The 15,753-nt window shown below is 47.8% G+C and overlaps 1 protein-coding gene across 3 annotated transcripts in view; it reads right to left on the bottom strand.

Moving 5' to 3' along the window:
- The window catches only part of RASGRP3 (RAS guanyl releasing protein 3), a 94,476-nt gene that overhangs the window by 50,963 nt on the left and 27,760 nt on the right, over nt 1-15,753 (bottom strand). For all 3 annotated transcript variants that reach the window (XM_074989708.1, XM_074989710.1, XM_074989709.1), the window contains exon 2: nt 5,883-6,074. In XM_074989708.1, coding sequence (XP_074845809.1) covers nt 5,883-5,952 — 70 coding nt within the window. In that variant the 5' untranslated portion in view covers nt 5,953-6,074. The remainder of the gene's footprint in view (nt 1-5,882; nt 6,075-15,753) is intronic.

Below are 15,753 nucleotides of genomic sequence, written 5' to 3'. Positions count from 1 at the left end.
AGGGCCAGATGAACATAAATGAATGCACTTGTGTGTTTGCTTCAGTTGCAGGAACTCGCCGTTGTGATTTCTTCTCTGACAGTGAAGAGATCTCTCTCTCCTACCTCAAAAACGAAGTCAAATTATAACCTCATTCAAATCAAGTAGTCAGAAGATCTTTAAATAAAATCATTTCTGAATGCCTCATTTTGCTTATGGCCTCCAGACTTGGGCTTAAGTGCTTTAAGTGCCTGTTACTTTTTAAAGTGGAAAGAGGTGGTGTATGGTCAGGTTCCATAAACTGTAAGGTTGTAATATGACCATTTGTTTCCATAATATAACTAGCATTATGTAAATTGATATAATCACTTATATCCTGAGGCATGTGGTCATTGTTTTTTCCCCAAAAGACTAATATTAATTTCTATCTATGACAATCCATAAAGGTATATAAGTATGTAAATTACATGATTAGCAACAGGCTCCCATAAATGATATCAAGTTCTATAGGGGATGCTTGATTAAAATAAGATCCTTCAAGTATTCTACTATACAATGCACAAGAAATGTTTCCAGAAGTGGCATTATATAAAAAAAAAAACATCCAATGTAAAAAACACAGCAAAATCAATGCATCAAGAAATAAATTCTTATTTCTTTTGTAAACAGTCACAGGCAAATTCATAAATAATCCAACTGCACAGTTATCTAATCTTACTACACATTCACATGTTAATACCATTCTATCCATCTGTTTTATGTTAAATGCAGTGTGTGTGGTTTTTTTTGTGTGCTGTTATGTGTCAGTGGCTACGTCTACACATGAAGCCTACATCGAAATAGCTTATTTTGATGTTGCGACATCAAAATAGGCTATTTCGATGAATAATGTCTACACGTACTCCAGGGCCGGCAACGTCGATGTTCAACTTCGACGTTGCTCAGCCCAACATCGAAATAGGCGCAGCGAGGGAGCGTCTACACGTCAAAGTAGCACACATCGAAATAGGGATGCCAGGCACAGCTGCAGACAGGGTCAACGGGCGGACTAGCACTTCCGGGGCAACAGCTAGCCGCTCCCTTAAAGGGCCCCTCCCACATACACTCAGCCTGCACAGCACACGGTCTGACGAGCCATAGGCACACAGACCCCGGGCGCCGCAGTCATGGACCCCCAGCAGCAGCAGCAGCAGCAGCAGCAGCAGCTAGAGGTCCACCCAGCCCTCCCGGCAGGAGCAGGGCTTGCCCTGGCTCATGCCATGTGGGAGGCAGCTGACTACCTTCTTGCCCCAGGGGAGGAGATGCCCCCAGGGCAGCAGGGCTCAACCCCTACCCCTGAAGCACCCCGCTCCACCCCCCGCCTCACACGCCGGCGGCTGTGGAGCTACCCCACCAGCACCGACTGGTGGGAGCGGCTGGTGCTTGGGGAGTGGGACGACGACCACTGGCTCAGGAACTTCAGGATGACCCGCCAGACATTCCTGGAGCTGTGCCAGTGGCTCACCCCCGCACTCAGGCACCGGGACACTGCCATGCGGCGTGCCCTCCCTGTGGAGAAACGGGTCGGCATCGCTGTCTGGAAGCTGGCCACTCCGGACAGCTACCGATCCGTGGGGCAGCAGTTTGGTGTGGGAAAGGCCACCGTCGGGGCTGTCTTCATGGAGGTAAGAGAACCCACAGGGGGAGGCCAGGGCAGGGCAGGGGGGCCAGGGCAGGGCAGGGCAGGGCCACGCACACCCTGCTCACCCCTCATTGGGGCTGTCCCATGTGCTTTCTCTGCAGGTCGTGCGTGCCATCAACGCCATGCTCCTGCACAGGCTCGTAAGGCTGGGGGACCCAGATGCCACCATCGCGGGCTTTGCCACGCTGGGCTTCCCCAACTGCTTCGGGGCTCTGGATGGGACTCACATCCCCATCCGCGCCCCGCATCACAGTGGAGGACAATACCTCAATTGGAAGGGCTACCATTCTGTCATCCTGCAGGCCTTGGTGGACAGCCGGGGACGTTTCCAGGACATTTACGTGGGCTGGCCTGGCAGCACCCACGACGCCCGGGTTTTCCGGAACTCGGGCCTGTGCCGCCGGCTGGAGGCGGGGACCTACATCCCCCAGTGGGAGATCCCTCTGGGGGACACCATCATGCCCTTCTGCGTCATCGCAGATGCGGCATACCCCCTCCGGCCGTGGCTCATGCACCCCTACACGGGCCATCTCTCCACTAGCCAGGAGCACTTCAACGAGCGCCTGAACCATGCGCGCCAGGTGGTGGAGCGCTCATTCGGCCGCCTCAAGGGACGCTGGCGATGTCTCCTGACCCGCCTGGATGCGGGCCCCAACAACATCCCCCCAGATTGTGGGTGCCTGCTGCGCCCTGCACAACCTCGTGGAGAGCAAGGGGGAGACCTTTCTGCAGGGCTGGGCCGCGGAGGCCGGCAGGGCACACGTGCAGCCACCTGCTGCCCCCAGTCGGCAGGTGGACCCAGAGGGGACCCGGGTCTGGGAGGCCCTGCGGGCCCACTTCGACCAGCAGGCCGCGGGGTGAACTCTGCCCAGGCCCCCTACTGCCCGCCCCTTCCTCCCCCACACTCCTGCCCCAACGCCCACACCATGGAGCACCCCCCCACCCCCCCCACCACTTGTCCTGGACAAATGACAGCACGAACGTGTGGGTGAACGTAAACTTTTTTCCTCTTTACGAAACTTTTTTTTTTTTTGTAGATAAATAAATATGTGAAACAGAAACCAAAAAGGAGGGACAAACGTTCAACAAAAGCAAGATGTGCACAAATAAAACAATATACAACAACAAAGCAAAGAAGTGTGCGCCATCAACAAAAAAGAAAAGCAGGGAGGAGAACGGGGAGAACTATTTACATGGGGGGGACGAGGCAAACGGGGGCACCAAAAACAAACATTCAAACTATATACAACAAGGGGGGGGGGCCCACGTCCCGGGCCCCTCGCCCCTAGAGCCCAGCACTGGGCGTGCCCGGCCGGGAGCCCCGCCGTGCCTGCAGTCTGGTCCGCGGCTGGGTGGGAGTGGGCTGGACAGGAAGGTACCGGCGCCGGCGAGTCTCAGGGGGCTTCAGGGGTTCCTCGGCGCTGTGGCCCTCGCGGGTGGGTGGTGGGGCGACGGCGGACGGCCCGGCGACGGCTGGAGCAGCTGGTGGTGGGGCTGCAGGAGCGGGCAGGGCGGGCGATGGCTCGGCCGGCGCGGCATGGGGGGGCCAGGTAATCAACCAGCCGGTTGAATGTCTGCATATAGGCCCCCCATGCCTCCTGGCGCTAGGCCAGTGCCCGCTCCTGCAGCTGGAGGTGCTGCTCCGACACCTCCAGCTGCCGGCGGAGGATGGCCAGCAGCTGGGGGTCCGTTGCCGCCGCCGGTAGTAGGCGCGGGGTCCGCCGTCTTGCCCTCCGCGGGGCCGGTTGTTCCTCGGCCGAGGGGCTGCCCTGGAGCGAGGGTCCCGGAGGGCTCTCCGGGACAACCGAGGCCTCGCCGGCGCTCTCTTCCGGTCCTTCGGATGGTGCAGGTGCAGGTGCAGGACACAGGAGAGGAGGGGGGAAAGAAGAATGGAGACAGGCGTTAGTGTGGGCCCCGAGCCGTGGCCTTTGTCCCCCCGGCCCTGTGCTGCAGGTTCCCCATCCCCGTCCCCGGGAGATGCTGCTGTGATGGATGGGGTTCAGGGGTCCCCCTGCCCTGCACCCCGTCCCCTGGTGGGAGCGACTCTCACTTCACCCCGCAGGGTCTGAGAGCAGGAGAGCTTTCTTAGGCCACAGATGGCCAGTTTCTGGCAGGAGTGACAGCACCAGCTGTTGGAAGAGACAGTCCTTCCAACCCGTCGTGGGGAGAAGACCCCCAAGGGGGGCCCCTCTGGGATGCAGCTTTCCCCCTCCTCTGGCTGGCTGCCTACCAGCTCTCCCTTTCCCTAGCCTCTACCTGTGGCCCCTGCCCTCGCCCCCCAATTCCAAGCCAGCTCAGCTCCTCCCTCCTGTTTGCTCAGGGCAGAGGTGTCACCTGCCAGCTGTAGCACCAGGATACTCCTTTGGCCCTGGGAGCTCCTCGGCTCCTGTGGCTCATATGTAGCCTGAGTCTCCCTTTGGCACCCCCCCCACTCCATCACATGCTGCTGCTGCGGGGTGTCCCACCCCCTCCGCCCAGGGGCCCCTCAAGGTTCCGCTCCCCCCTGGCCCGGGGATGGGGCATGGCACTGTCATGCAGGGTGGCGGGGGGCACGGGCTGATGGCTGCAGTGCTGTGAGGGCCATGGCACTGGTGTCCTTGGGGCCATGGCCATGTGAGCGTGTGGGGGGCCCTGGACACATCTCTGTTACCCCCGCCCCTCAAGCACCGGGGTGTCCACCAGAGAGGGGTACCTACCTGTGGGTCCGCTCCCACGGTCCGGAGATCCCCGGGGGTCGGAGGCCCTGCTGCTGCTCCGGGATGGCAGGAGGAGGATCTGCAGGCTGGATTCTGCAGAGGAGGAGCCCCCCTCCTCCTCCTCCTCCTCCTCCTGCCGCGATGTCCCGGGGATGGCCTCCGGGGGGGGCCCCCGGGGTGCGGGGCTTGCCTCCGGGTCGGACTCCGGCTGCAGGGCCTGCTGGGGCTCGTCAGCCAAGGTGTCAAGGGTGGCCGGAGGGGAGGAGGTGTGCTGGGAGCCCAGGATGTCCCTGAGCTCCCTGTAAAAGGGGCAAGTGATGGGGGCTGCCCCAGATCAGCTGGCCGCATCCCGGGCCCGGGCATAACCCTGCCGCAGCTCCTTCACCTTACTCCGGACATGGTCTGGAGTGCGGGCAGGGTGATCCCGGGCAGCCAGGCCGTCGGCCAGCCGAGCGAACGCATCCGCATTCCGCCTCTTGCTCCCCATTACCTGGAGCACCTCCTCCTCGCTCCAGAGCCCCAGCAGGTCCCGCAGCTCGGCCTCCGTCCAGGAGGGGCCCCGCTGCCGCTTCCCAGACTGGGTGGCCCTCTGGCTGGGCTGGCTGCCCTGGCTCCCCTTGGGGGGGGTCCCCTGGGGGCGCTGGGGGGGCTCCTGGCTCGCCATCGCCGCTCTGTGGTGGGCTGAGGGCTCTGCAGGCTGCCCGCGTGTGCAGGCTGCAGCCTGCACGTTGCCTCAGCTTCCTGCAGAGTCAGGGCGGGGGAGGGGACCTTTAAGGGGCCGCTCCACGCAGCCACCAGTGAGCTGAGGGGCTGGAGAGAGCGTCTCTCAACCCCCCAGCTGATGGCTGCCATGGAGGACCCGGCAATTTCGACGTTGCGGGACGCGGATCGTCTACACTGTCCCTACTTCGACGTTGAACGTCGAAGTAGGGCGCTATTCCTATCTCCTCATGGGGTTAGCGACTTCGACGTCTCGCCGCCTAACATTGAAGTTAACTTCGAAATAGCGCCCGACGCGTGTAGCCGCGACGGGCACTATTTCGAAGTTAGTGCCGCTACTTCGAAGTAGCGTGCACGTGTAGACACAGCTAGTATGTGGTACCTGTCCCTTTTTTCAGAGCACTCTAGATGGGGCTCCTGCAGCTGGGGGTGCTGGGGGGCCTCTTTTACAAAAACAAAACAAAAAACAAAACAAAAAAATCCTCAGAACAACAACAAGATTGGTTAAAGGTATGAACTTCTTTGATAATATGTAACGTATATTAGTAAAAATACATGGAGTTTGAACCCATCAAGGCAGGGGAAAGGTTCTCCCACCACCTCATTCAGATAAATTACAGATTCTTCTTCAAAAATACCAGTGAAAGTTTTTCTCTGGGCTATGAACCAAACATGGAAAATTTCACCAAAAAAGGCGTTTGCCAACAGAACGATCAATTAAAACCGATGATAGTCTGGATGAGCTTATAATAGTAGCCGCATTTCAAGGATGGCAAGCAATGAAACAAAAGAGTAAAGAATCATACCAAACATTTCAATGCAAGTGTTTAAAAGTTCATCTAAAGTTGCAGCCTTTCCAAGTGTATTTGACCCCATTATCCTTTAATTGTCGTCAAAAAATTAGAGTCATTTTCACCACGTTGAAGAATATCTCCTCAGCTGCACCGTCCTTAGCTGTGTGTTGCTGGTTGCATGTTTAGCTAGGCTTCATGGAAAATCTGAAGAAAGAGAGCAAAGGAAATGAATGTCAATCTTAGCATTATCAGGATAGAATTTTACAGTTTAACTCATTCTTGTGCAGACTGACTTTTTCCCCTGCACGTCACAGAGAATACATCAAAGAAGGCCATGCATTTTTAACCCATTCCAACTTTTATTTTAAAATACGTTGTTCACTTTTTGTCCACTATACCAAAAGAAATATGTAGTGATGTTAGAAAATAGATGTCACACGGAAACATGTCACACAATTGATGCACTCTTCTGCAGCCCATTTAATCTTCTTTATGCTTGATAACCCATACATTTTAGTACTTCAGTTATGTGTAAAGCAGAACAGATGATCATAAAAATGTTTTATCTAGTGATACTAGTTAAATGATTGATTTTTAAGGCAATGCATTTATTGGTTGGAAAACCCACAAAATGGTTACTATTACAGTTCATAGATGCATTCTAGATGGCAAATTCCAACATACAAGAGGGAGATTTTCAGTGCACAAAGCAGGGGAAAGATATCATCCTGTTCCCTTTAACAGTCAGTCAGAGTTGGGCACCTATTTATCCTTGTACACTGCTCCTAACAATTTACAAGATCATTAAATAGCACTTTCAATACCCACTAAAATGCAAGTATTTTAAGGATTACACATTTTGTTATAGATAGCCAGTTCCAAATTTCTAGAATTTATTTAATCAGCCTTTAGGAAAGGTTACAGTTAGAGAGCAGAAGGCAGTATTAAATGTGATATAGATCCTCCATAGTCTTTCGTGCCAACCTTTATTTCAAATCTCATCTTGTTCTTCTTTTGTATATTTTTTTTAAACAGGCTGGCTCACAGGGTAGGGAAGGGTGCAACTGCTCTGAGCCCCAGCAATTCAAAGGGGCTCAGGGCTCCCAGACGCCACTGCAGTGATGGGTGGAGCTCTGGGGTCTTTGAATCACTGCCAGAGCCTGGCGCAGTATGCTTTGGAGGGTGCTGAAGGGGCAGAGGGAGGGATGTCTGGGTGGTGCTAAAGGCTGGCTACCCTGGCCTTGCCCCTTCTGGGAGCTGGAGTCACACACACCCTCCTGCCCCCCCTCCCCACACCTTGATCAGGCTGTTGGCTCATCTGCTTTTAAATGTGGACTGACTAGTGAAAATTCTGTGGACTATCTAGCCGCTTTTTGGAAAAAAGCCAAGGGAAGCTGTACCATGGCATATAAACCTAAACATTGCTGGAATTCTCTCAAGTTTCTTTTTAAAGGATGCTAAATACTACCTAATTTTTTGTAGTTCTGACAGGTAATGCACTGAACAGTATACATCCTGAGCTCCATCCACAGATACACAGTTCATCACAGTTAGTATCTTTCCAATGCCCTTCCAACTAGCGATAGCATACTTCTAAAACACTTTTTAACAAACTACCCCACTAACAGGCTTATTCCTGACCTTCCCCACACACCCTCTTTTACCACATTATTCTAAACAATTCTCAATTCATGGAAATGGGAGAAGATGCCGCTAAACTTAACTAGGGGCCCATCTGCACTAATGGGAAGATGGACGCAGTGGCAGTCCATCTTCCATGGTTTGATTTAGTATGCCTACTAGGGATGCACTAAATCGAACTGTCATGGTGCCACTGTTGACACTGGTACTCCTGACAGGTATAAAGGAAGTCGACGGGAAAGTTTCTCCCATCACCCTCTTGCTGTGTGGATGGCGGCAAATATCGATTTTACATAAGGTGACTTCAGCTATGCTATACTCGTAGCTATATTTGCCATCTAAAATTGATTTTACCTCCTAGTGTAGACCTGGCTTAGGAGTATAGCTGTTGAACTCGCCATGCAGGTATGTCAGAGTATAGATCTTAAATCAAAATCTAATGATAAGATTTTCCAAAATATAAACAGGTGCCTAGTTTTAGGCTGTTACATCTGTACCTATGTACAAGTGGCTGAATTTTCCACGGAATCAAATACCTTACAATTTCAACCAACTTCAGCTGACATTTATTTCCATCCCTACCAAATTCTCCACCCCGCACAAATCTTTCACGAAAATAAGCTACTGTACTTTAAAATATTGCTTTAGTCAGCTCTTTTAAGAGCCAAAAAAAAATCACACACATTTCTTGGAGTGCAGAGTAGAAGTGTAAGAAGACAAACGGTTCAGTCCTGCTTTCCAGTTTGTTAGTGCTGGTTTGCACTATAATGCCCCCAGGTAGCACAACTAATTTTTTTAAAATTAGTGTTTTATTGAGAAGGTGAAAGAGCAAAAGCTAATGCTCCCATGTTAATTTCACGGAGGGTTTTGTACTATGGCATCTACCCACACACTTCCATGGCCTTCATCCTGACAACGTCTGAGCTCCTCAGTCAGTAAAAGATTTTTATCCTTACAACCCCTCTGAGATCAATACAGTTTCCAGTTTTGCAGAGGAAGAACATGGTAGACTCAATGACTTGGACAAGGTAACTGTCTGTGGCTGAGCCAAGAATTGCACTCAGGTCTGGAGTTCCTGTCCAGTCCCCTAACCATTAGGTCAACCTTTCTATTCATTGTCACTCTTTGCACTGTTCTGTGCAAACCACAGATTAAATAACATTGCTAAATTATCAAAAGATTTCATATCCCTGTGATACTAAGGTGTGGTCCCACAGATAAAGATAGCTTTGTGGTAATAATAATGCCCAGTGCTAAACAGCAACATGAAACACCCATCTCTCCTTAAACGAGTACTTTATTTATGAGTACTTGGTTAAACGAGGGACACACATACCTCCCTTAGATCACCCCATGAGTGAACTCCCCCCCCGCTAATAAGAGCCTTACCCCTCTCCCCGCGGCTCCAACCCCCATAGTCTGACCCCCCGTGACCCCACAGCCTCAAATCGCGGCAGCCAGGCTCAAAATTTTGAGCAGTAAAGGCACTTCAAAGTAGCATGGACATGCATGCCAGCACTCCAAAGTTTGATGCTTCGAAGTTGCTGCAGGGGAAAATTAGCCTAATGAAGTGTTGCATATTCACCACAGCACTTCATTAGTAATCTCTCACCACCCTGATTAGCATGCCCCCTTCAAAGCTGAAGGCAAGGGTAGACCCAGCCCTAGAGTTCCAGCTCCAGCCACCGGGGATTTTTGCTATTGGCAGCTGCTGATGGGCCACATGCCGTTGGCAGCAGTCCCATCATATTATCCTCTCCATAAACTTAGCAAGCTCAGTCTTGAAGCTGTTAAGGTTTTTTTGCCCCTACTGCTGCCCTGGAAAGGCTGTTTCAGAGCTTCACCCCTCCAATGGTTAGAAACCTTCACCTAATTTCAAGCCTAAACTTATTGATGGTAAAGTTATACACATTTGTTCTTGTGTCCACATTGGAGCTTAACTTAACTCCTCTTGCTGCCTGGCATTTATCCCTCTATTTTAGTTAGAAAGCAGCCTGAGCCCTGATTTTCTCAGCCACTGTCCTACCCCACAGCCTGTACCTCCAACCAGAGCTCTCACACCCTTAACGCCCTCATCTTGTGCCCAGGTCTGAACCTCCTCCTACTCGATAAGCCCCTTGACCCCAGCCCCACTACATTAATTTTGTTATGTGTATCAATAGGAAGGTGATGTGTCGCCCATCATGTCCATAACGCACATCACTTCCACACTGAGGCCCATAACAAAATTATTTGTGTTCCAGGGTGAAAAAAATGAGAGGGAACACTGCCCCAGACTCTGTCTTACCCATTCCACCACTTCTCTTTTCTTTACCGTCTACCTCATCCTTAATATGCCACGCTACTCCACCACAGAGCTGTGTTTTTTCTGTTTTTCCAGAATAGCATATCCCCTTCAACTCCTGTACTCCTACCAGCCCTAATATTGTATCACGTTTCAACTATCCCCGTGATATCTGATTTCACTTTCTGCACCAGTAGTTCTAGTTCCTCCATTTTGTTACCCAGACGCCTTGTCTTGGGGTATAAACAACTTGACTGTTGCTGCTCGCTTCACTCCCATTCTTTGCCTGACGGGATAAAGTCATAGCCAGTGTTGCTTCTCTGATTAACATCAGCACTATCCCTCCTTTTAAGGACATATGTGCTGAAAGTGTACAGTGATTTAAACTAACGCAAAATAGCTTTTTCCAAATAATTATGGCCATTACAAGTGGCTGAACTAGGATATGTTAAAATAAGCCCAGTAGAAGTGAAATCAGAAACAATTATCATGATTTGCAAATTTGCTCTTCCTGTTGAGGGATAGACACATGGTTATTTTCATCTTTGGCTCCTAAAGTGTCACATATTTCTCCTATCATTCTGTCCCTGAAATGCACATTGATTTCAGATATATTTGTGGCTTCCTACTGCAGAGAAGGTAGCTTTCATTATGCTGACCATAAAATGTTAAGATGGTTTATCTTCTTTCATGGGATTGCACGCAGTGCAAAGGACTGGTTCAGAAATACTTTAAACATGTGTATGCAACGTGGGAGCAGTTAGATTGTGGGGGTTCCAGCAAGAGACTTGCAGAGCCCAAGACTATGAAGGTGGGCTCCTGAGAAAAGGGGGTCGTATTAAAAGTGTGTGTGGGGTGGGGGATAAGGGCTACCAGCCTCAACCTCTCCATGGAGGCCATCACTGAGTTGGATGACCCCATGAATGACATCCTCACCTCAGAGGGACTGTCGTGTGCGGTCCTCCCATTTAACAAAACCATCCTGTCTTCCACTACTTGGCAAACATTGGCCTCTGTCCATCCCACCATCTACGAGGTGGAGTACAAATACCATGTGCCAATCAACGGCTTTGAGTAACTTTGCCGTAACAGCCAAGCAAGGGAAATGAGCCATCCTGACAGCATCATGCTTGACCCTTACTTTTGATGACCACAGAAAATGGCTCTCATACAACTGCTCCTTCCTCAAGCAGGAGGAGCATAGAAACTGACATATTGTTCCCTCTCTGCTTCCTGCCAGAAGTGTTTCAGATAATCAATAAAAACTCATGTATAAAGAGCTGCGAAAGATTCCAGTGATACATGAGATTACGGAGAATATATAGACAACAAGGGTTGGACTCCTTGCAGATCTGCTGCTGGATGCTGGGAACTCATGCAAATTCCCTGGCACGTGCAATGGACAGCCACCCTAGACATTGGCACTTGTGTAAAATCAGGATTTTGCATTTTCAAAAACCATTTATGGCTCATAATTCACACGTGAATAACCCAACAGGTAAGTAGGCAGAAACCCATGTGACTTGGAAGTGGGGGAACTCTATAAGTCATTCCTTTAATAACTCTGGCCCGCAGATGCTGAACATTAGAATAGATAAAGAGTGTTCCTCCCTAGTCTATTTTTATGTGAGCTTCCCTAGGGAATTGGAGGGGAACAATGAAAGACCCATGGTTTCTGAACAATGTTGCAGGGAGAATTTAAAAAAACCCCTGTATTTACAGTGAACTCTTCCATATCCAGCAGCCCCAGGATGGGAGGTTGCTGGATATTCAAATATTCTGGATAATAGAGAGGTCTACCTAGCAGTGCATAACACTAAAGAAAAATAAGATTAGATATTAAGAAACAAATAAAAATGTATTCAGAGTACTTTATTTACCAACAACAGTAGTATTATACACTGTAAACTTACACTGTACTTGCTGTACTTGTTTGTGTTTACTCTCAGTATACTGAATTTACAGAAAACGCAACTAAAATTTACTTATGGCTAAAATGCCAGTTATTTGAGAGTTCTGGATGGTAGAATACTGGATAGGAAAGAGTTTACTGTAAATGGTGTTGTTTGACACCCAACATTTAAGAAGCTCTTAAAATATGAATTAATTCATGGGAAAATGGTATTGTTTATGTTGAGGCAAAGAAGACACCTAATCTCAATAGTTTGATCAGATTTAGATACATATTTTGTTTTGTTTCTTCCCAAAGAAGAATCAGATGATTAAGCCCCATTCTGTTGGCAAACAGTCTGTCATGGGAGACAAACTGATGAATACAGTAACATAAACAAACAATAAGCTTCCAGTGCTATTTATAACATTTTGAAAGCAAGTTAATAAAGAAATTGAAGATACAGCATCAACACAGCTTATTCCTTCCTCCTGCTGCTCAAAATTAATTTGTACATCTAAGTTAAAGCACATAGCAAACATTATTAATAGTCTACGTAATCACCTGACAATACTACATGGGTTACACTAGTGGACTTACAAGGATTTAAACCCTACTTTGTAAAGTTTATTCACAGCAACTGATTATTTCCCTCACAGGAGAAGATTGACAAGGATTTGCACATTCACTTGAGCACGGGCTAAAACCAAAAAGAATAGCTTAAATACCAGCAAAGAGGGAGGGTTACGTTTGCATGTGTTTAAAAGAAGAAAACCCTTCTCCACTGAAGGGAGGAAATAATCACCGTACAAACATTTTCTAGAGAACAAAACTTAACTTTACATTACATCAAACATAAATAAGAAATTTTACCTTCTTTGGGCTGATTTTTTGGGATACTTTCCTTCCTAAAACAGACCCATACCCACACAGGTTCAGTGCCACAAGAAAGCATACACTGCAACAGATATCATGAAAATGTAAAGCACAACTATTCTATATTTGTTTGCTATATAAAAAAGGGAGAGAAGAGAACAAAACTTACAGCCCATACTATTTCTTTTCCCTAAAAAATCAGTGGGGACATTAGAGAGAGGTATTTTATACAGATTCTGTGTCTTCAATATTCTTTTATCATTGTCATTCTGTGACAACTTCAATAAATAAATAACTTTAACAGAGTCTTACATTTCACTAAGGATTTAACTGCATGAGAAATTATCTTGAGTTAAACAGATTGCCAAGTAACTAGAGGTTGTTAATATCGTCGTACAGGGTAGCATGAGAGAACTTGGAGTAGGTGATGACAGCAAGGGTTAGAATCAGAGTTAATAGAGTTTTCACCCAGACTTTCAAATACTGAGCACCCAGATTTTCTGAATAACTTATCTTCTGGTCGGGCAAATTTACAGTATGGTTGTGCCAACCCTAGAAACTGCACTAGTTTTATTCTATGGATGGAATCCAAGAAACTATACCTATATCCCATTTCTGGCAATTAAGTCTCCCACTGGGATCCCGCCACATCCTGCAGGTGCCTAAACTTAACTTGGTGGCTAAATTTCTCAAAACAAAAATTCTCTGGGTGCCTTTATATTTGCCTCTAAGCACGTGCGCTAATACTTTATTCGAGGCTTCCCAAATGCCCACCTCCCCCCTTGAGTGCCAGAACAATTTACAGATAAGAGAAGGCATCTAATTAGCCAGGGGCTGGATAAAGTATGCCTGTCCAAAGAGCAGGCCCAAACAGACCAGGCCCCATTCAAAATGTGGCTGGAGGTGGTGGTGCTCTTAGCCTATAAGACAGGAGACCCAGGTTCATTTTTCTCCTCTGCTAGAGGCAATGGAAAGACTTGAACCCCTGATCTCCTGCACCTTAGATGGGTTCCCAATTACTGGATTAGAGGTGGTCTCACACTCCCTCCCCCAATCACCTTTTGTTCACAGTAGGACAGCATCAGCCAGAGTGAGAGAGAGTGAGGCTGGAGATTAATGGCCCTAGAGGAAACACGTGAGTGCCTAAGCCAAGAGAGGGGTTCCTGTTTGTGAATTATCAGCAGAATGTAGGTTCCACCCTGCAACCTGGATTTTGGGGCCTTCCTCTGAGAAAGGGGCAGGGCTTAGCACATCAGTATCTTCGCATAGCTGGTCTAGGCATGACGTAGCATTCCAGCCTCTATGGATCCCATTCTCCATGTCTTCCTCTTCCTATTCATTGGATAGGGAGCTGAGGTACCACACTGAGGATTTTTGAAGCACTGTGCTGTTCCTGTGATTTTCTACGTGCCTATAAATGAGGCACCATAATGCTCAGTATTGCACTGCAAAAATTCCTTATGCCGAGTCTGTCCTATCAGTTTCTAAATTGATTCATTAACTCAGTACAAAAGTGTATATAGATGAGCCCTCAGGCTCAGCTTCCTGTCATTTTTATTGGGATACGTACCCATGTCTCAGAAGAGCTTGGCTTTCTAAATTAATTTGAAAATCTGGCCTTTATTATGGTACCTAACTAGGAATAAGCTGCTTTGAAAAACTGGCCCGATAGGCCATGAATTAGCCTTTGAAAAAATGAAAACAACTGTCATAAAGCATTTTCTTGGGATGTTTAAAAATAAAGAAGGCTTTATCAGCTATGGTATTTTAAAATAAAGTGTTATCACTGATGGACGCATCCTAAACATTGGGATAAGAAGGATTTTTCAGGCTAGTGAAGTCTGAAAGAGGAAATATTTTTTTAAGAATGAGAAATAATAGTAAAGCTTAAAGACAATAGTGAGAAGAGCGTTTATAGGAAGTCTGGAAACTGCAGGTGCTCTGGAAAACAGGCAGTTGTGAATTTTGCAGGGAGGAGCAAGTGATTGTGCTAAAATGAACAAGACCTCTCTAGTCACTGAAGGGATTAGTAGACTCTTAAGGAAGCCACCTGATAAACAGTACAGTAAATCCAGAAATTTAGTGGTTATTCTGATCATGACTGTAGTTCAGTATAGTGAAAAAGTATACATAAATGAGAAGGCTCACTAAATGATTTAGTTCCCAAACCTGCAAACACTTATAAATATGATTAATCCCACTGAATTCAGTGGGGCTGACCATGTGCATAAAGATGAGCATATGGGTGCCAAATTTCTGGCTGAACAAGCCCAAATACCCTTACCCTGGCCCTTCTCCAAGCTGCTATCCTGCTCACTCTACCTCCCACCCTTGCTTGCCCACTCATTTTCACCGGGCTGGGCAAGATCTCTTTTCAACTGACTGTTTGGTTGAAAGCCAGACACCTGGCCACCCTGCAATACTGCCAACCCAAACTTTTCAGAAGCCAGAGTAAGGCCACCTCAAAAATCATTGGATTGGTTTAAAACCACAAATGTTTTTTAAAGCAATTCTTTTTCTGATCCTTTAGGTCACATTTGAGTCAATATTTCCAAGCATTTTTCTGCAACGAAGAGCTGGAAACTTACATAAAACATAAAATGGAGATTCCCAAGGAATCTCTTGATTCTGCAGGTGAGACTTGAAGGAAAACATCAGTTATTAAGAGAGCTGGCAACCATGCAGTGTGGTTTGGAGCAGAGATGAATTAAGTATTGGCCTTGCATTGCTGACAGATAAAATTAACTGAGGGACAAGAGAGTTGGGCACTATGGTGAGTAAATCTGTACCACGCTCATGCATGATGGTGGTTATTTCAGGAGGATATCGTTGGACAATGTCACTGTAGCGGTGTTGGGCCCATGTTATCAGAGACAAGGTATAACCTCACATACCTGTCCCTCATACAATTGAGTCAGTGAGCTGCAATTGTTAACTAGAGGAGAAAACATTTCTCTACATAAAATGTATGAAGGAGGCCCAAATTATAGCATAATGACAAGAGAATGGATTGTCTTCTGTAGCTCGAGACCACTGTATAAGAGCAAGTAACAGTACCATACTGAGCAATCTAGCAGCCAGGGTGAGCAAGCTCCCATGCCACTAAGCTAGCTGTAGATACACATTTTTAATGCTGCTTTTACGTTTAGTGTATTAGAATAAACAGAAAGTATGTGTTGTAGTCCACAATA

The sequence above is a fragment of the Carettochelys insculpta genome, chromosome 3 (assembly GCF_033958435.1).
Source record: "Carettochelys insculpta isolate YL-2023 chromosome 3, ASM3395843v1, whole genome shotgun sequence".
Lineage (NCBI taxonomy): Eukaryota > Metazoa > Chordata > Testudines > Carettochelyidae > Carettochelys > Carettochelys insculpta.
This window is presented reverse-complemented; position numbering and strand designations above follow the sequence as displayed.